Here is a 19,243-nt window from a genome sequence, read left to right as displayed (position 1 = left end):
CATCGCTTTTTTCACACAGGTTCGTTCCTTTTCATAGTGTTTCGCGTCGTCTGTCACCCAAAATTAACTTGGTGTTTTTTTCTGGTTTTCTTTCCAAGTAACACTCAGCACCATAATGAACGGCCAAGTACCCACAATAGTTGTTCTTAAGGAAGGAACCGATACTTCTCAAGGTCGAGGCCAGATAATCACCAATATTAATGCCTGTATCGCAATTCAGGAGTCTTTGAAGCCTACACTGGGTCCTCTTGGATCTGATGTCCTGATTGTTGGAGCGGATGGCAAGACCACTATATCTAACGATGGGGCAACCATCTTGAAACTCTTAGACGTTATCCACCCCGCAGCAAAGATTTTGGTTGATATATCAAGATCTCAAGATGCTGAGGTTGGTGATGGTACCACCTCTGTCACTTTACTTGCTGGTGAAATACTTAAAGAGTGCAAGGGTTTCATAGAAGAAGGAATATCTACCACAGTGATTTGTAAGGGCCTTAGAAAAGCTTCTCAATTGGCCGTCAAGAATATCAAAGAACTTCAAGTCGAGGTAAGCTCCAAAGGGGGTGCAAACAGAGAGCTTTTAGAGAACTGTGCCAAGACGGCTATGTCTTCCAAGTTAATTCACAATAATGACGAATTTTTTACCAAGATGGTGGTCGACGCTGTGTTGACTTTAGACCAGGAGTATCTGGACGAGAAACTGATTGGTATCAAGAGAATTCCTGGTGGTTCTATGGAAGATTCTTTGTTTGTCAACGGTGTTGCGTTCAAGAAAACGTTCTCGTACGCCGGTTTTGAACAACAACCAAAGCAGTTCACTAACCCAAAAATTCTGAACCTAAATGTTGAGTTGGAATTGAAAGCTGAAAAAGACAATGCCGAAGTTAGAATTGAACAAGTTAAAGATTACCAAAATATCGTTGACGCTGAATGGAAAATTATAACCCAGAAGTTGGAGGCCATTGAAGCTTCGGGTGCCAACATTGTTTTATCTAAACTACCAATTGGTGATTTGGCAACGCAATATTTTGCTGATAGAAATATTTTCTGTGCAGGGAGAGTGGCCTCTGGAGATTTAGATAGAGTCATTCAGGCTGTTGGAGGTTCCATTCAAACTACTACCAGTGATATATTACCAGAGCATCTCGGAACTTGTGCGTCATTTGAGGAAGTCCAAATTGGTGGAGAACGTTACAACATATTCAAAGGATGTCCTGAAGCTAAGACGTGCACTTTGTTACTGAGAGGTGGAGCCGAGCAAGTAATAGCTGAAGTCGAAAGATCGTTACATGATGCTATCATGATTGTTAGAAGAGCTGTAAAGAACACTGCAATTGTTGCTGGTGGTGGTGCTATTGAGATGGAGTTATCGAAAATATTAAGAGAGTACTCCAGAACAATTCCAGGAAAACAGCAATTAATCATTGGAGCATTCGCAAAAGCACTGGAGGTCATCCCTCGTCAATTGTGTGACAACGGTGGATTCGACGGTACAGACCTATTAAACAAGCTACGTGCTGCTCACGCTAAAGGTGAGGTATGGTATGGAGTAGATTTCCGAAACGGTGGAATCAATGATAACTTGAAGAGCTTTGTTTGGGAACCATCCATGATGAAGATCAACGCCATTCAATCAGCCACCGAGGCTGCTATGTTGATTCTATCTGTGGATGAGACAATTAAGAACGAGGAGAGGGCCTCGGCAGGAGCAGCAGCTGCCGCCCAGGGTGCCAGGGGTAGAAATATCCCCCAATGAATTCCTAGAGTTGATGCCAGATAGTAGTATGTAAGAAATAATAATGCTATTAATAGTCTAAATGGTATAAGCTTCTTTTTTTCTTGCTTGATACTTTTGGTAGTGTTTACTTTGAATATTAATTAAACATCTGAAAATAGTCTACTTGTTACAATTTATACCAGTGATTGATCGCCTGCAATCAATTTTTTGGTCCCTGAGATAGAAACTCTAAAAAGGTAAGATCTTCTTCTGAGCCATTATGGGATTGAGAGTGAGATTGGTGGGAGTGATTATCAACTTGAGATGCTTCAGATGATTGTGGTTCTGACTTGCTGGATTTGAAGAATCCAAGGAACGGTACATCTTTACGGTTTGACGCAGAAGATTGTCTGCTCTGTTTTGGGGAGTGCTTAGGTGATGATGCTGATGTTTCAGGAATATGAGTGAGTTGTGGCTCCAATGCCCCAGTATGAGGTAGAGAAAAAGGAGGAGAGTCAGATGGGTCATCGGGGCTCTTATTGGAAGAATTCAAGTTGGACGATGGCTGTTCGTCACTCGAAGGATCACTTCTATTTCTCTTAGCACTATAGTGACTGTCCGTTGCAGAACCTCTTCTGGATGAACGCCAGCTAACTTTTGAAAGCTTGCGTGCTTTTGGAGACGCTGACAAATCTGCACTGTTAGGAACTGGCTTTTCAGCTGGGGGTTCACCCCTTAGAAATTGCAGCGCTTCCGTGAAAGACATATCATCGTCGGCACCAGCAATCTCTTCTGTTTGGGAGGGGTCAATGTTGGACGAAACACTAGGTCTCAAACTTCTGGGTTTATTCATGAGGTAATTTGTAAATGGACTAATAGAATTGTTTTGGTCAGCATTGCTTGGCGCCACAGGTGGAGTGCCACGTAGATACTGATCGGGTAGACCATACATGGGCAAAAATGAGACTGAGCGACGGAAGTCGGAGTACTTGTGTTCATATAGGTGATCCACACTAGATGAGGTCAAGTTCCAAGGGGTCTCCCTGAAGAAGAAGACCAGACTGTCAACTGTGCAATTAAAAGGTTGCATGAAAGCAGCGACGTAATTCAGCCAAAGTACGGGGCCTCCCTCACGGGAATAGTTGAATTCAACACATTGCAGGATAAATGGAAAAAGCCATAGAAAAATGTAGGCAATCGGATATATAAAAATAACCTTCATCTGTTTCAATATCTGTAGCCGACGTATTTGAAACAACTCAACGGTTTCCTTATTGATAGTTTCCTGGGTCTCCAATTGAATTCTTTCCCTTAAATCGTGAATAATTTGGTCCTTCTCTTTCTCTTCGTATGCAGCCGTGTTCCTTGGAGACATGGAAGAAGATGAAGGGATTTTGACTTTCTCAAATGGTCTCTGTATGTTAGATGACATAGAATTGTCCTCTTCCTTGATGGAAAATAATCTATTCCAGTTTCCAAACTCAGTGTTGTCATCCACGCTCACGTTATCAATGTTTTTTGAGTCTGGAGCTGCTTCTGCGTTTTGGCCGTGTGACCTTGAAGAAAGGGAAATATCTGGGAAAAAAAGCATTAGTACTATATTGCTTAACTTGTACCATAAAGACTCCTTCCACATGATCTTGGCAGTTCCACCAACAGAATTATACTGAGATAGGATGTAAAAATAAATGGAGCAATATATGGTAATGATGCTGATCAGAATAATGTATCTAGGTACCCAACTGAGAACCAATCGGTACCAAATGGGATGGACAGGAAGATAGCTCCAGGAAGAGATGGGTACATAACCTGAGCCATTAATGAATGCCAAGGAAGCCAGAAGTATTGGGGTCAAAAAGGACACCAGGTATACGGGATAGCGATACCTGAAAAGACCTCCTTCTAGGTTGTTCCCATTTCGTACTTTCTTATTGGGCCGAAAAATTAGCAACGCGGTGTGCACAGCAAATGCCAGGATAGCGATGTCGGCACCTTCGATGGATACTGCTGTGAAAAATCCAATAGCATTACAGAATGTCCTATTGTCGGCAGATTCTGGATTATCCAAGGTCCGGGCCGGAAATATGAGTAGGAAGATGGCCTTAAGGAAGTCAAATAAAATCAGGAAGATGATGAGTTGATGTCGAAATACTCTCTTGCTGTAATCTATAGCACCAAATAAGTAGAAGGACACCAAACCGAAGGCAATGCTTGTGCTGCTGGAGGATATGGCCAGGATCCGAATTATCCTTGCAGACTCGTCGGAAAAGTCGGTGATACGGGCGGTTTCAGTGCTCATTTTGACATGTCTAATCCTAACTCAAGACTGGTGACTAGCGCAGGAATAGTCCTCTGTATTTAGTGAATGAGTGACGGTGACAGAGACAGTAGCCAAATTCGGGCGAAAGAGAGCAAAGGAACTTTTTGAGCTAAAAATGTGCCGTCTGATGTAGTAGCCAAGCCTTTTTGTAGGTCAGTAAAGTGTATTATTGTCTTTTTTTTCAGGAAGAGGATGGAAAACCATTTAGGTAAGCGGGACGCAAAAGCTACTATTGCTCGCGCCTAGAATAGTTTGGAAGGAGGATACCACATTGGGTATTTTCGCGCATGCAGTAAGCGCAGAAAGTGAGCCTAGCCGCGCCACAGTTGTATTTACATAAGCAGCCAAAGACGCCAAAATAATAGTAGATTGACAGGAGATATGACTGGGTTGGCAGGGTTACACTCATACGGAATAATTGACCTATGTAAGGGGTACGAAAGTGCTGCAACATGAATGACGAAGGTTCTTGATGACGTGAGTACAGTGTCCGCACTGAAACCAAGAGTGAGTGACAGGGTCAGTGGGCAAGAGACCAGATTCTGGTGCTGACATCAGGTTGAAATATGATCACGGACTGCTGCATTTGAACTCCCCATGTAACAGCTTTCCAACCTTGTTATTCGTAGAATAATAGAACTTTAAATGCGAATCAAAATATGCAAACACTAGTGACTCAGTAGAGTGTGCATATATTACTCGTAAATCACGGGAATGCGCGTCCAGTATCCAACCCACGACACCAACATAGAGTCCATATTCAGATCTAAGGTAATACTTGCTGGCACACTTTTCGATATGATTCGACATTAATTCGGATGCAAATGCATCTTCTGTCATGTTAGCAAGGAGATAATTACAAACCGACCTTGCTAGATCCATAGATATGATATCCTCCCCTGAGCCGGTGCACATTATGGATACTCGATAGCAATCGTTGAAATCAGAATAGATAGCGGAGCCAATGATTCCGGCGGGACCGATACGACCAACGGGCTTGAATAGGTTGCCTCCTGATGATGATGCAGTTAAAGAGATACTATTGTTCAATAGGGAAATCCCTATTGTGTCAGAGATATCTTGGTTCGAGGGTGTAATTAATGAAGGTCGACAGGAGGACTTGTGATACACAGTTGCTAATGGTGAGAGGATGTGATCATGGCGTGGATTCAATTGCTCTTTAAAGTTATCTATTATGACAGAGATAGGAAATGGCGAAGTGATTTCACAGCATGACGAGTGTAGTATTTTTGATTCTTGCAGAATTATGCTAGCATCACATAAGATATTTCCTTCACAATTGACAGAGGCTCCTCTGCCTGTATTTGTAAGTGGAGAAGATTCCAATACATTTGCTATACTGTCCAGTACTGATAGCAACTCCTCAAAACTTTGGCGCTCCTTAACGTAATTATAGGGATTGGGGCTACCTGCCTTAGTTTTTGTCTTCTTCCTTTTTAAGGCTCTGAAACAAAGATTTCTATAGTGATCTTTGTTCTTCTCATTGTGTTTTCCTGCCCCCAAATGGATCAACGCAAAATCCATACTATGTACTAGGAACTCGTTTCCTCCTCTTCCCTCTATTGTCTCTAGGATGACGAAGTCTTCCACCTGTCGAGCACCTTCGAGGCCTCTGGCTCACCCAGATCATCGCGCAGGAGCTGATGGATCTTGGTCCAGGATTGGGAAGTGATTACTCTGGAAGGCAATTCTGACTGGGGTTCTGCATCCTCCTGGACGTTCAATGCTGTCTCTTTAGATACCATGACAACCAAAGAAACTTTGTTGTCTTTTGCTAAGTCTTCCAAGGAAGCTTCATCCCCAGCAATTTTGCTCTTGTTCATCAGCTTGATAGTTGATTTGTCGGCAACTTGGCCATCCTCAACTAACTTCTGTTTGAGCGAATATATCGTCGCTTTACCGCTCAGTGAATAGTCAACACTGAACTTTGGTGGCTTGATAGATCTCAAATTGACTTGGACTTGGACTTCGCCCCTTGGTGGAGGAACAGCCTTGACTTTCAGTTTGCGAAACGAAAGATCTCCAGGTGATTTGACAGATGAAATTGGAACAGAGTAGTTGTCGGAAAGAACCTTTGGCGACGTGATATTTATAAGATCCAAGTACTTTTGGGCAAACACAATTTCATTGACGGACATGTTTGAAGAATTGCTTATTGGGAAGAAAACAGAGTGTGCGAAGATCTTGCTTGCAAGCTCCCTCAACAGAAGGTGCTCGACACAGTTTCCTTACAATATTTTCAACTCCAAACAGAACAATTATTTGCAAATGGTATGGCATGACTCTGTTCTTCTACAATTACCATGAATTCTCCATATACGACTACAAAAAGATAGGAGAATCAACGGTAAGATCACATGATAAACCCTTAATCATTACCCACTTCGATAACCCTTACATTTCCCTTCTTTCTGCTGGTAAAGGCACGAGAATAGTAAGGGTTCCAAGAGTTCATGATGTTCCGGGCGATTCTTACATCAGATTCAGCACAGTGCTGCCTGGTGAAGAGCCTGCAGCTATACGTGCTGATGAGCAGACAGACAAGGAGCATACGCTAGAAACACAACCATTCACTATCGATGGAATTTACGAAGAACATGGGTATGGACTCACTTCTCATTCTCCATTATCTAATATTTTTACCGATGAAGAGTTTCAGAAAGTGGTTACTGAAATCAACAGACTACTCAAAGCTAAACGAAACTGGTGGATGGAAAAATTGAGTATTCTTGCCTTTGGTATCTTGTCATTTTACACCCAGACCTCTGTTGATGACTATGTTATTCAAAAGAATAGAGAGTGGGAAGAGAAGAATATAGATGCAAGAATAGTGCCACCTTCTTGGAACGGCTACCTTAGCTTAGATTTTGAGGTCTTAGATCCAATGTTATTTGCAATAGGTAGTGAGTCGAAAAATGAACGTTAGATATCGTGCTCACTTTCAACCCGTAGTTTTCGAATCTGCTTATTCAACCTGCTGTTCCACCTTAACCCTTTCAATACCCTAGGTTTCCCGAACTCTTGAATGCCCTCTTGTAGTAATTTCAGTCGTTCTTGATTGCTCAGTAAGTTGTTGTCTTCATGCTTCAAATTCTTGTATTTTGCTCTGTAGTTTATCACATACTGTTTGCAAAGTTGTATCTCCTGCTGTTTCAGATGACTGATGGAATTAAGCTTTCTGTAGCATACGTCTAACAAATCGTTTGGATTCAAAATCGTTCTGGGAAAGCTTTGAATCAGATGGTACAATTCATCCTCTGGGGTTTTCACAAACTGAGGTTCCATCAACTTGAAAATTCCTAAACTGATTCTGAAAATGGACTTGGAATCTTCATAAAATAAGCAATCCCAAATTCGTAGCACGGTCTCTACCGGGAGAATCCCAATGAATAAAGACATGAACCAGCTGGTGGTGCATATACCTAAAGAAGGAATGTTGACTAAAAAATCGTCATTGATGGTGTCATGTTCCCGCATGACGGACCAAGTTAACGGGAGATATTGTCTAAAGCAGAGTAGAAGAACCCCTTGGTGAACAGAGACACCCTCGAGATTCATCGTGTGCACGTCTACGAGTAATTTTTCATGAATTATGACCAACATCCAGAATGTCTTCTCTTCGTCCATGAAAATCAACAGCTGACCAGCGATAAAGTTCAACGACTGACAATATCCTATTTCCGGGTTGTAGAGAGCGTAGCATCTCAAAACGCGTCTCAATGATCCAATCATGAGAGATTCTTCGCCACTATAATCATTAAAATGTATATTATCTGGAAATGTTCGATGCAGATCTTTCTCTATAGCTTCCAAGTTAACCTCATCCAAAGTATCCATTTTTGCACACAGGTTATCGTACAATCCTTTATTTTTGCTCAATCTCTCTGGTCCTTTGCAGAAATAAAACCATGCATTGCCTCTCCATTCCGCGGGGATTCCCTTCCTGACATACCGTTTGAGCTCTTCGCTTCTTGTTGGAAATTTGGTCGGCATTGAGTCCTCATCAGCTTCAAAGCCATTTTTATTCATCAGCTTGACCCACTTTAGTTTACGTCTAATGAGATATCGACTGTACTGATCCCACCACGTGTTATACTTTTCCTGGTCCACAAAGCTGGCACTTATCTTAAACCCATATCGGTCTCTCCCATTGAGATCTACCGTTTTCCTTTTGGACTCTATACCAGGCTTTTCGGGACTCTTGTCTCGGTATAATTGAAACAGAGACTCTGCATTGCTGGCGGAAACCGGCCGATCACTCATTAAATGGTAAGGGGTAGATAAACAAGCTCGTTCAAAGAAAACTGTGTTGGTTTTTGTTTCTAGGTTCTTCTCGATAATCTGTTTAGAAGGATTTGGGATTGTGGAGTCGAAACTAAAAAAAGGTTCAACCAGCCACGTGCTGATGGTTAAACTAGAAAGGTGGTCCCTAAAGGCGCAATAACTACTCTTATTAACGGTGTGTATTCTACTTTTATGTCTACATGTTGCGCAAGAGTAGCCCGGATTTTGGTACCTTAAGACCTAAGAATTGTCACTTCCGTCCCCAGGCTTCCCCTGATCTCCTTCGCGAGGTAATTTTCCTACTTAAAACTGATTACGGTAAGAATTCCTGACCAGGCCTAAGTACTACTTCCATTCGATAAAAGTTCCAGAAAAAGGACCCTGAGTGATACCTGTGCAGACAGTGAAAGATCTTCTCACTACACCGTTATTATCTGAACTTTCAAAGGAGAGAGTCTCTAGACTTCACCAGGATGACGATCTCAAAAAGGAATATCATTTGGCGATATAGAGTACCCTCAGAACACACTTACCCAACCTGTGAGGGTGTCCAACTAGGTGAAGGGATAATAATGTGCACCGATCCAGCTATCATGGCCTACTCCTCCTCGATCAAGTATCATGCAAGATGTTATGACGGCCATCCTGTTTATAGTGCCATGAATAACAGACTTCAAGACGAGTTTGGAATCAGTACCCTTCCCATTATAGACGAGGACTGGCAACTTTTTGCATCTCAAAGTACTCCAACAACAAGTCCCCTGGAGTCCTCCATTTATCCACTTATTTATACATTGAGCGCTAGTGCTGTCATAATAGGCTACCTTACCATCATTGTCTTTACCAAAAATTATCTGCATTCCCAACGACCAACCAAGTTGCTACGCCTCTCCATACTGTTAGGTGCTGTGGCCATAATGATGTATTTTGTTGCTTCTATTGTGGAACTCAATAGACAACATCGATACGAAGGGGTCTCCAACGCTGATCTCTTGATTTCATATCTCAACTCCCGGATATATATCAACGTTGTTCTCTTCTTTGCGTTCTTTGCTCTTTTGCTGGCACAAGTGCAGATCATTACTCGTCTTTTTCCCAGAAGAAAAGAAAAAAGGTACATCTTCATTGTGGGAACTATTTGCACAGTTCTCATTCAAATAATCTGGGCGTTATCTGCCTTTCTTTCCAGCAATTATTACTATGATTCCGAAGATGAGTCTAAACTAGCCATGATTCCTGCTTTCATGTATTTATTACGGATATCACTTGCTGTTGTGTTCTCTTCCCTGGTTTGTGTGTATGCTTTTTCCAAAAGTCAGTATCTCTTTGATCGAGAGATGTTTTTGCTAACTGCGTTCACAGCTATAGCCATTAATATTACAGTGGCTTTTTTCATTGCTGACGTTTCAGAGATTTGGGTCTCTGAGTTGAGTGAAGTTTTCAATGTTACATCTTATGTTATTTGTAACGTGACCACTTGGGAATGGATAAACCGTATTTCGTATCTTGAAAAGATGGTTCAGAGGGCAAGTGTCTTAGGAAGACCTTACTACGAGGATGATGTCCTTGAAAGTACAAATAGAAGGAGTATATCCGGTACAGGCGACCATGTGGAATTCTCTAAGAAGCTTGACATTTCAATTGACAACTCCCCATCCTTATCTAGTTCTGTTGTTGGTTCTCATATTGAGAAGCCAAAAAAAGCAAGATTTGTCAAGCTGTCCTCCTTTAAACATAACATTAGAAACAAATTTAGTACAACAAGAGATCATATTCGTTCAACTGGGTTGCGGAAGAAAAAGGGATCTTCTACTGTTGCATCTTCAAATAACCCACAATCCAATGAAGTTTTCGTTCATCAAGTCCAGCGAGTTGAAGTTACAGAGCCCAGTGAACTTGATAGCGACGAAGAATACGACGACACTTTTACTACAGAAACAGTAATAACGGACAATAATCACAATAACACCTAATAAAATTTCCCTAACGATTTATATATATACTTGCTTAATTTGAAGCAGCTGCAGCGGCGGCTTTCTTGTCCAAAAACTCGTTCTGCAAGGAGAAAGTGTTTGCATTGGCGTTACCATCCCTTATGACAGCCACTCTCATAGTGGCTAATAAGTTGTGGGCCGCATTGGAGTGCGCATAAACACCTCCATTGAAAGCAGTAGTAGCATCCTTGCCCAGGGCACCCTTGACAAGTTTCTCTCCACCTGGATGTTCACCAATGAAATTCTCAACGTTATGAACAATACCAGAAATAATGACCAAACCTTTCTTATCTTTAGACTTCTCGAAGAACTCAGACTTATCCCAGACTGGCAAGTCTTGTAATGGAGTACCCCAGTTAAGATGAGCCCTCATGGAGTCCAGCTTCTTCTGCTGTTGTTGCACCAAACCCTGTTTGATGGCATTGTCAGAAAAAGTCTTCAAATTGTAAGACAATCCAACCTTAGATGATAAGTAAATGACAATCTTTGTTGGATCGTATTGGTACCACTTCAGAGCGTTTCTGTAATCTGATGGGAACTCGTGGTGGAAGTTGTGGTATCCCTCACCGAAGGTGACGATAGCAGTCAAAAAGTGATCTCTTGGTGTCCTCCTGTCATCGAACGGTTGAACACCAATCCAGTGAGCAAGAGAGTTAACACAGAAAGTGGCTTGTTGAATGACGAAAACTTTGAAGATACCACCGTAGATAAATCCACCCCATGCGTCGTCCCAGAAATACTTGGCAATAATAGTGGGCAAAATAAGGGCCATGAAAGTCATAATTAACAGGTAGTGTCTGTGTTGAAATCTGACAATCCAGTCATCAGCGAGGTCTGAGATATCGGCTCTTGCCTTGTATCTTGGGTTTGGCTTGGTTAACATCCAACCCATGTGGGAGTACCAGAATCCCTTTCTGGCATCATATGGGTCCCTATGAGTGTCTGTGTATCTGTGATGAACTCTGTGAGAGTGAGACCACCATTTGATGGAACCCTCCACAGCTCCGGCTCCAAAGAGGGCAAATAAAACCTTTAACGGAGTTCTAGCCGAATAGGCTCTATGAGACCACAGTCTGTGGTAACCAGCTGTAATTGACAGACCACCGAGAATGTACAAAACAACTCCCAGTATAACGGTCTCCTTGGTAGGTGGTTTGTAATACGTTGCAATAGCTCCAAACAGGGGCAAACCGCAAACCAAGATCATGTTCAACCAATTTATGTGTTGGTGCCAATTGTCCTTAGTCCATGGTTGTTCACTGATATGTTTCTGCTTCTCGTACTTCTCCTTCAAAGCCTTGTCTCTGGCCAAAAGCTCGTTGATAGAGTCCTTAGCCAGTTGATCGGCTGTGACGTCGACCATTGACTTGGTACCCATCAACTTACCTCCCAGACCAGCAGCTACAATTCTCTTGGTGAGTTTGTTGGTTCCAGCAGCAACTGCGTTTGCCTCTGTAACGTCGACAGACTCAACCTTTTCCATTGCTTGTGGTTGCTCCATTGTGTGGCGTAGATGAAGTGAGAAGACTAAAGAGAAGGAAAGAGAAAGAGGAAGGAGTTTATCTTGTTTTATAGGAAGGCCCGAAGTTCGAGAAATCTCTGTAGATTGTCATCCTACAAAGTCTAAATTTATGGGATCCAACTTTTCTTTTTGCAGGACCCAACATGACACATTACGCTCCAAAATTCAACGAGCAAGTTGTGGTTCCACTAAGAGGGACTGATGTTGAGCGTCGTAGTGTGACCATGTAAAGTATACCATCATTACCTGGCAATGCTACGTTATATCGGGCGCAGTTGGAAGAATCTGTCAATGCAAGGTAGATTAGAAAGTCGTGCCTTGAACACCCAACAATCACCCAACAAACAAGTTTGCTCTTTTTGTTAGCGCGAAAGTCCCCTTTAGCTCACCAAAAGATGCAGCTTACATAATTTTGCTGATAGGAGATCTGGGCGATGGGGCGATAGAGGTCTTGGGCTCTTTGTTTTCTTTTTGTCACTANTTTTTTTTCCCTTCCTTCTCCTTTGGGAGGTTAGAGGGAGCTTCGATAGTAGTGCGCCTTCCACAGCGTAGGGATCAAGTCTTTTCCAAGGAAAGCCCCAAAATCGCAATCAGGTTTGCGCCCTAAGTTGTTCTTTCTTATTCTATTGGCCCTCGGAAGCCGCCTCAGCTTTTGCTGACATTCAATTCCCTAACCCTAATTAGGCTTGCTAGTGCCTGGTCTCTGCTTACGTAGACCAAAGATGTTTAAGCTTTCCCTCGATGCTAATCATCTCTCGCGCACTAAGAATGCCCATGTGTGGTACCTTCCTCATCTTATCGTCTCGTTTTTTTTTATCAATCTAGAACCCACAATTGGCCTTGGCTCCAGTCTAACTATCTTTAGATATGGTTTTCTACTTAGATGAGACTGTCGTAGAAAGTGACAGCGACAACGATGACGGCCACGCTGACCTTGTAGAACACTTGGGAGCAAATCTGAGCTCAGCTCACCCTCCAACCCGAAGAAGAAAAAGTTCCGTCTATAGCAAGATATCAGTGCACAACGAAGACACAGGCAATGGCCAGATATCGATCACAGAGTACACAAAGGGCGAGCAAGAAACAAATGCTTCTATTTCGGATTTTGAGCCTATCACCGTCTTAGGACAGGGTGCCTACGGAACCGTGAAGCTGGTCAAGAATAAACACACGTCCAAACTATACGCCCAGAAGGAGTTGAAGAAAGCAAGCCTGGTGATCAACGAAAAGCACGTCGAACGCACGATGGAAGAGCGTAATATTCTGAGCAAGATATCAGAACATCCTAATATAGTCAAGCTTTTCTACGCTTTTCATGACCACGACAAGTTGTATTTAATGATGGAGTACGTTCCTGGTGGAGAGTTGTTTCAGCATTTGAATGAGGAAAAGTTTTTGGGCGAGGACATTGCTAGTTTTTATGCCGCTCAAATGGCTTTGGCCATCAACTATCTCCACACCATGGGAATTGTGTACAGAGACTTGAAGCCTGAAAACTGTTTACTGGATTCCCAGGGTTTTCTGGTGCTAACTGATTTCGGTCTTAGCAAACAATCACTGGATACTGGTGCTTCATCTATTGAACACGATGGCTCTTTCAAAAGCATCATTGGTACCCCAGAATACATGGCTCCAGAGGTATTGAAGGGTGATCCTTACTCATTTTCTTGCGACTGGTGGTCACTTGGTGCAGTAATCTTTGACATGATGATTGGGAAACCACCATTTACAGGAGCAAACAGTAAGATAATCATGGACAAGATCGTGAATAAGACACTCAAATTTCCCTATTATTTAACTCCAACCGCTAAGGAGCTCCTTCAAAAGCTGCTCAATAAATCACCAGCCAAGAGAGACGTTGACACTACATTCAACAAGTTCCAGAAGCACTCTTTTTTTAGAAATATTGATTGGGACGCACTACTGAAAAGAGATCTGACTAAGATTAGCCCTCCAATCGTGCCAATAATCACGAATCTTGAGCTAGCTGAGAATTTCTCAAGAGATTTCACCGACTTGAAGCTAAGCGATGATGTATCCACAGACTTAAATTTAATACCAACTACAAAGACAAAAGACGCATTCCAAGGGTTCTCCTACGTTGCCAGCAATAGCTACATGAACAGATATCTGGGATGTTAACCTTTAGAGTCAAGTCAATTATTTATATACTGTACACTACAAACTTTAGATCATTATGGTTCTCCAATATTTTTTCTGTATTTGGCCAGGGAACTCCGAAAATTCCGGAGTTTATCTTGGGCAGGTAGATAGGGACGTCATCTGTATTGATGGATTGCAAAATTTCGTCCACTCTTGGAATACTTATTTCAGATTTTTTGCTCTGGATGATCTTGCCCAGATGGGACAGAGACACATCAGTGTACTTCAAAATCTCCGCTTTACCACCGCTTGCGCCTGTGAACAAACAAGCAATGAGGAATTTGTCCCCGACGACACTGGTATATCCAGGATCGGTTTTACTTATTGGTAATAGGAGACACTTGCCCAATAACTCCTGGGGATTGTCCTGAAATCTGGAACAGTAATCACTGTAAAGTGTGTAGCTTGATGGAAACTTTTGCTTCAGAGCAAATGCAATTCCGCCACCCCATGAACCAAAACAATTACAACTATGAGCAAGTATAACAGGAAGATTGGACTTTTGATTTAGAATTGCAAAGACGTCACCATTGATGTATTTAACCATGTTCAAGTAAGTTAGACATGACAAAAGTGAATGCGCGAAGGGCACCCATATATCTTATCGTAGTGGAATGAACCAGCTTAGATGCTTGACAAGTAGCCTAAGTCTGAGTTTCAAACCCCTTCTTTATGACTCCAATGACCGCTGTGTTCTGAATAGCGTCATTACCTCCGCGTGATATCGCATATTCAATGTCTGCAAGCCCCTTCAATATTGTTAGTCGACACATCTTTTCCAACTGATACCCTCCAAGAATATCTACAAACCCATTGACCAAATCGATTAGAGCGTAACCCTTTTCAAGTTTCAGTCGATTCATTATTGTGAATGCAGCTTCCCAATTCTCTTGTATAATTGTGTCCAGAACATGCTCTATATCCTGGGGATCAGGAGCACCAACGCATTCGTATATCATAGGCGAGGTTATTGCCTGAGAGGGAGAGTCCAGACCTGTAAAACAAGCCTGCAACACGTTCAAAGCCTTCCTCATGTCACCCTTTGATAACTTCAAAAGAGATTGCAGGGCATCATCATCAATATTTATTCCCTCCTGTTTAATGACATCATTTATTCTCAATTGTATAGCCTCTTGGCTAATTGGTTGAAATCTGAACCTTGTACATCTGGAAAGCAGAGCAGGGTTCAATTTGTGGGCGTAATTAGCTAGGACACAGAACCTAGTATTTTTGGTAAATTTTTCTATTACTCGCCTCAATGCATTCTGGGCAACGTTGGTCATGGCATCTGCTTCATCTAATATGATCAACTTGAACCCATTGCTGAATATTTGTCTTGTACTTGCAAAGTTCACAATCTGGTCTCGGACAACAGATATACCTCTATCATCACTTGCATTTAGTTCTAGAACCATATTTCGATAATTTTTGCCGTATATTTCCTTCGCCAACGCCATTATGGTAGATGTCTTTCCGGTTCCAGGAGGACCATAGAAGAGAAGGTGTGGAAGTCTTCCATCCTGCACAAACTTCCTCACCGTATCAACAGTATCATGCTGCCCATACACATAATCCAGGCTGCTGGGTCTATATTTCTCCACCCATGGAAGATTGGTATTGTCCTGACCAGCTCTAATTGACATGATTCCAGTAAGTTATCGTAGTGAAATAAACCAGACGCGCTTTCTGGACTAGATTTTTCAGTTGAAGGGCGCGCGAAGGTTAGGAATGAGACAGAACTACTGGGAAGTTTATGCGGCAGGCTGGCTGGAAAAACTGGAAGGAATCCCTTTGATAACTGAGCTGTCAGGCCTCGATTAAGTCCGAACCTTTCGTTTTATCCACCTTCAACTGTCAGTCTCGTCTCATTCTCTTTACCTTTCCCTGACCCCCAGCTGCGTTGCTTCATTTGTTCTACGCTCGGAACTCGGCTTTTTCCAGGGTCTCATTTTTTTCAACATCACACTTGCCCTTGGAAGTTCAACATGTTTTGTTTCATTTATGGCATTCTCTTGTGGTCCTTAGTAGTTCAAGCGCTGTCCTCCAACATGTGGCCGCATTGCTATGATTTACTCACAACTGTTGACGGTAAATTTTTGAGGCACACTTACTACCATCCAGAAGTCACGCTTCAAGAATGCTTGAATCTTGAGTGTGACGAGTTGAATGATAGTCAGGATAGAAAACAGTGTCTGGAGCTTGAGGAATTGGACATTGAACCACTAGATTTTTTGGAAAGGGATATAGAGTACACCTCACAAATTGATCAAGACGCCTTGGTTCATAGGAGTTTCAGGTTTACTTCTGTAGATCTAAGTATTGGTGACGATAGCCAGCTAAATGATTGGAAGCCAGTACGCAAGTATATCTCCCAAAATGAGACTCACTACTACGAGTTTCCCATAAACAATACCAATCCCGGTGTTTCTAGCAGTTTTGATGCCTTAATTTTTATTACAGGTAATATATGTTCATTGCCAGATACCGATCTTGACGAAAATGGACTATCTCTGTATTACACTTTCAATCAGTCTGTCTTCTCAATAGAGACTATAGACCAAATGACCAAATTAGACTTCAGGCTGGGATATGTTCAAGCTCTTGCTTCTAATCCAACATCAGCTCCGTTTTCCACTCTGTATGTTGCAATGCAACCTAATGATGTTGGAACAAATACTGTCTCAGGCCAATGGACTTATGAGTTGGGTATCTCTCAAAATGGTCTGGTCTTTCAATGGGATGATCGTGCTTGGGCCCATTTGCTTGATGCTGATGGTGAATCTGCTTTACTAATGACCGGTGCATTAGATACTGATCTTTATTCCAACATTTCCGATATTGATCCTGGCTTAACTGATTCTTATTCTCTTCATCTCTTTGATTACACCTATAAGTCGACATTTCAAAACTTGAATAGAAGTTGGTGTGCTATCAAAAGTGGTCCGGAACTATCTAGCATATCCATCAACACGTCATTTGTTCAAAAGAATGAATCTATTAGAGAACAATTTTATGTTCAAAATCTGAATTCGTCATCCCAATACATTGCATACTTAACTCAGAATTCAGGAACTCAAAACTCTGACAGCGGCGGAACAGTTTTTCATCAGTTTGAATTCGAAACAATGCTTGAAGATACGTGCACGTTGATCTATGACTTGGAATTTTGTAATAACGTAGACTATGCTGTCCCAATGTCCATGCAGTTTTTCGATGGCTTGATATCTGCGACCGAGTTAGGAGCCTTGTATGATGATTATGCTAAGGAGCATTACGAAAATTTCACAAAAAGTTTGCAAATTGTGCAATGCGATACAGATGCTTCTTCAAGGTATTCGCCTCTCCGAACTTGTCAAGATTGTGCCAATTCCTACCAAAACTGGCTGTGTTCCGTTTTGATACCGAGGTGTACAACTAGAAACAATACAAGTGGTTACAAGTACAGAACTACCTCTGACGGAAGAAATAGCTTCATCAACGAAGAAATCCAGCCTCCCAATCCATATTATGAGATTTTACCGTGTGTGGACAGCTGCAATGCAATAGTCAGGGATTGTCCTGGCAGTTTTGGATTTGTATGCCCTACCACGAACGAAACAATACGTGAAAGCTATTATTGGGATGAAGGTGAAGATTATGTTAGCTGCAATGCCCTGGGATTTATAGTGCAAAGCAGTGGTGCTAGATTGTCAGTCAAACGGAATCTTGAGGTAGTGATAGCGTTGTGGATTATCATTATTTACAAGCTATTATGATGAATTATGTACATAAATGCGGCCCTAAGTTGCTATAATCCCATTCTGAAACGAAATTTTCAACCTAAGCGGTGAACGTTTCATCTGTCTTGTTCGTAGTCTCCTCAGACCTTGCTTCTAAATTTTCTTTCGGTACTTCCTCAGACGTCTCCTCGGACTGTTCTTGATGTTCGTTTTGCACAAACTTCTCTTTACTCCTTTGCATCTCCTCCAAAACATTAATCTCGTCACCGTGTTCAAAAACTTTCTTGAGGACAGGACCCCAGACCTGTTCATTTTCTTGAAAATCTGCCAGAGTAAAACAATTGCTGCTCAAATCCCATTCACCCTGTTTTCTTCTAATAAGTTTGACCATATATGCAGATGAGCTCAAGGCCTTTCCAAAGTCTGAAACAAGTGATCTTATGTAGGTTCCGGAGCTGACCTGGGCCACAAAATGTAACAATGGTGCTTTTGATATTTGGACCGAAATATCTTTGATTAAATGTGGAGGGTCAACATCTGTGCGAAGACCTTCTTGGGAAGCCGACTCTATAAATTCTTTGCTAAAATGTAACTTGTCGTTTTGAAGAAGAGGATTTTCAGACAACTTAGACTCTAGAGGGGTACCGTCTTCATCGATTATTGATTCTTTTAATTTGTAATCATGGTCAGTAGACAACAAATCACTTTCTTCAACTTCTAAGGAATAAACTTGTACCGTTCGGGGTTTTATTTCCATCGGTAATGGCTTGCCCTCTCTAGCATACTCGTATAGAGGTTTTCCATTCATTTTCAAAGCAGAAAACAGAGGTGGAGTTTGTATAAGCTCCCCAACAAACTTTTTAGCAGTTTGCAAGCACATATCCTTAGTAATGTGGTTGACTTCCGTTTTGCAAATAACGTCTCCCTCTGAATCCCCTGTGGTTGTAGCAGCTCCTAGCAATGCTTCAGTTTCATACAGTTTGGTAGAGCCACCTAAATATTCTTGTAGCCGTTTCGTTCCTTGTCCCACTCCAATTACAAGAACGCCAGAAGCCAGAGGGTCTAAAGTTCCACCATGGCCCATCTTAACTTTGGCTTTGCTGGCTTTCTTTAGTCCTCTGGCACTGTTCTTTCCGTAGCCAGCTAGCTTCCTTTTTCTCAGCTCAGCCAAGTCAGCGCCAAATATCGAAGAGTTTGTAAAAATATTATTTATCTGTTGCAGAAACTTGTTAGAGCTGACCCCATAAGGTTTTTCCACAGCAAATATTCCGTTCATTGGGGTAGTATTGTCCTCAGTAAAAATTTAGTAGGTTAACCATACGCACCAGATATCGAGATCCGAGATGATTATATAAGATGAAAAGTTTTGGATGGGTGAACTGACAATTGACACTCCAAGGTTTATATTAAACGATCCTAGCTCTACAACAGACCAGACACACTTGAGATATCTATCAGTCCCACTATAACAAGATAAATATATTTCAAACTCCCCAAATCATC

The 19,243-nt window shown here is 41.9% G+C and overlaps 13 protein-coding genes across 13 annotated transcripts; 5 read left to right on the top strand and 8 right to left on the bottom strand.

Annotated features, from left to right (window-relative positions):
• Window positions 1-115: 115 nt before the first annotated feature.
• Window positions 116-1,756, top strand: PAS_chr2-1_0079 (Subunit of the cytosolic chaperonin Cct ring complex, related to Tcp1p, required for the assembly of; the record flags this gene model as incomplete). The annotated part of the gene is made up of 1 exon (XM_002490915.1): window positions 116-1,756. One exon carries the CDS (start codon window positions 116-118, stop codon window positions 1,754-1,756), a length of 1,641 nt encoding a protein of 546 aa, XP_002490960.1.
• Window positions 1,757-1,937: 181 nt separating this feature from the next.
• PAS_chr2-1_0078 (Plasma membrane G protein coupled receptor (GPCR) that interacts with the heterotrimeric G protein a) lies at window positions 1,938-4,016 on the bottom strand (the record flags this gene model as incomplete). The annotated part of the gene is made up of 1 exon (XM_002490914.1): window positions 1,938-4,016. The coding sequence occupies one exon, from the start codon at window positions 4,014-4,016 to the stop codon at window positions 1,938-1,940; it is 2,079 nt and encodes a 692-aa protein (XP_002490959.1).
• A 591-nt stretch (window positions 4,017-4,607) lies between these two features.
• Window positions 4,608-5,582, bottom strand: PAS_chr2-1_0077 (Hypothetical protein; the record flags this gene model as incomplete). Its single annotated transcript, XM_002490913.1, has 1 exon — window positions 4,608-5,582. The coding sequence occupies one exon, from the start codon at window positions 5,580-5,582 to the stop codon at window positions 4,608-4,610; it is 975 nt and encodes a 324-aa protein (XP_002490958.1).
• A 44-nt stretch (window positions 5,583-5,626) lies between these two features.
• Window positions 5,627-6,196, bottom strand: PAS_chr2-1_0076 (Hypothetical protein; the record flags this gene model as incomplete). Its single annotated transcript, XM_002490912.1, has 1 exon — window positions 5,627-6,196. One exon carries the CDS (start codon window positions 6,194-6,196, stop codon window positions 5,627-5,629), a length of 570 nt encoding a protein of 189 aa, XP_002490957.1.
• A 140-nt stretch (window positions 6,197-6,336) lies between these two features.
• On the top strand, window positions 6,337-6,984 carry PAS_chr2-1_0075 (Hypothetical protein; the record flags this gene model as incomplete). Its single annotated transcript, XM_002490911.1, has 1 exon — window positions 6,337-6,984. One exon carries the CDS (start codon window positions 6,337-6,339, stop codon window positions 6,982-6,984), a length of 648 nt encoding a protein of 215 aa, XP_002490956.1.
• On the bottom strand, window positions 6,981-8,321 carry PAS_chr2-1_0074 (uncharacterized protein; the record flags this gene model as incomplete). Its single annotated transcript, XM_002490910.1, has 1 exon — window positions 6,981-8,321. One exon carries the CDS (start codon window positions 8,319-8,321, stop codon window positions 6,981-6,983), a length of 1,341 nt encoding a protein of 446 aa, XP_002490955.1.
• Window positions 8,322-8,815: 494 nt separating this feature from the next.
• On the top strand, window positions 8,816-10,315 carry PAS_chr2-1_0073 (Component of the RIM101 pathway, has a role in cell wall construction and alkaline pH response; the record flags this gene model as incomplete). The annotated part of the gene is made up of 1 exon (XM_002490909.1): window positions 8,816-10,315. The coding sequence occupies one exon, from the start codon at window positions 8,816-8,818 to the stop codon at window positions 10,313-10,315; it is 1,500 nt and encodes a 499-aa protein (XP_002490954.1).
• Window positions 10,316-10,349: 34 nt separating this feature from the next.
• Window positions 10,350-11,837, bottom strand: PAS_chr2-1_0072 (Delta(9) fatty acid desaturase; the record flags this gene model as incomplete). Its single annotated transcript, XM_002490908.1, has 1 exon — window positions 10,350-11,837. The coding sequence occupies one exon, from the start codon at window positions 11,835-11,837 to the stop codon at window positions 10,350-10,352; it is 1,488 nt and encodes a 495-aa protein (XP_002490953.1).
• Window positions 11,838-12,725: 888 nt separating this feature from the next.
• Window positions 12,726-14,000, top strand: PAS_chr2-1_0071 (Putative protein kinase, possible substrate of cAMP-dependent protein kinase (PKA); the record flags this gene model as incomplete). Its single annotated transcript, XM_002490907.1, has 1 exon — window positions 12,726-14,000. One exon carries the CDS (start codon window positions 12,726-12,728, stop codon window positions 13,998-14,000), a length of 1,275 nt encoding a protein of 424 aa, XP_002490952.1.
• A 22-nt stretch (window positions 14,001-14,022) lies between these two features.
• PAS_chr2-1_0070 (Phosphatase that is highly specific for ADP-ribose 1''-phosphate, a tRNA splicing metabolite) lies at window positions 14,023-14,568 on the bottom strand (the record flags this gene model as incomplete). The annotated part of the gene is made up of 1 exon (XM_002490906.1): window positions 14,023-14,568. One exon carries the CDS (start codon window positions 14,566-14,568, stop codon window positions 14,023-14,025), a length of 546 nt encoding a protein of 181 aa, XP_002490951.1.
• A 97-nt stretch (window positions 14,569-14,665) lies between these two features.
• PAS_chr2-1_0069 (Subunit of heteropentameric Replication factor C (RF-C), which is a DNA binding protein and ATPase t) lies at window positions 14,666-15,664 on the bottom strand (the record flags this gene model as incomplete). The annotated part of the gene is made up of 1 exon (XM_002490905.1): window positions 14,666-15,664. One exon carries the CDS (start codon window positions 15,662-15,664, stop codon window positions 14,666-14,668), a length of 999 nt encoding a protein of 332 aa, XP_002490950.1.
• A 342-nt stretch (window positions 15,665-16,006) lies between these two features.
• Window positions 16,007-17,776, top strand: PAS_chr2-1_0068 (N-glycosylated integral membrane protein of the ER membrane and plasma membrane, functions as a stre; the record flags this gene model as incomplete). The annotated part of the gene is made up of 1 exon (XM_002490904.1): window positions 16,007-17,776. The coding sequence occupies one exon, from the start codon at window positions 16,007-16,009 to the stop codon at window positions 17,774-17,776; it is 1,770 nt and encodes a 589-aa protein (XP_002490949.1).
• Window positions 17,777-17,840: 64 nt separating this feature from the next.
• PAS_chr2-1_0067 (Pseudouridine synthase, catalyzes only the formation of pseudouridine-55 (Psi55), a highly conserved) lies at window positions 17,841-19,016 on the bottom strand (the record flags this gene model as incomplete). Its single annotated transcript, XM_002490903.1, has 1 exon — window positions 17,841-19,016. One exon carries the CDS (start codon window positions 19,014-19,016, stop codon window positions 17,841-17,843), a length of 1,176 nt encoding a protein of 391 aa, XP_002490948.1.
• Window positions 19,017-19,243: the final 227 nt, after the last annotated feature.

This window comes from Komagataella phaffii, chromosome 2 (genome assembly GCF_000027005.1).
Source record: "Komagataella phaffii GS115 chromosome 2, complete sequence".
Lineage (NCBI taxonomy): Eukaryota > Fungi > Ascomycota > Pichiomycetes > Pichiales > Pichiaceae > Komagataella > Komagataella phaffii.
Note: the sequence above shows the minus strand (reverse complement) of the source record. Positions and strands in the feature narration are given on the sequence as shown.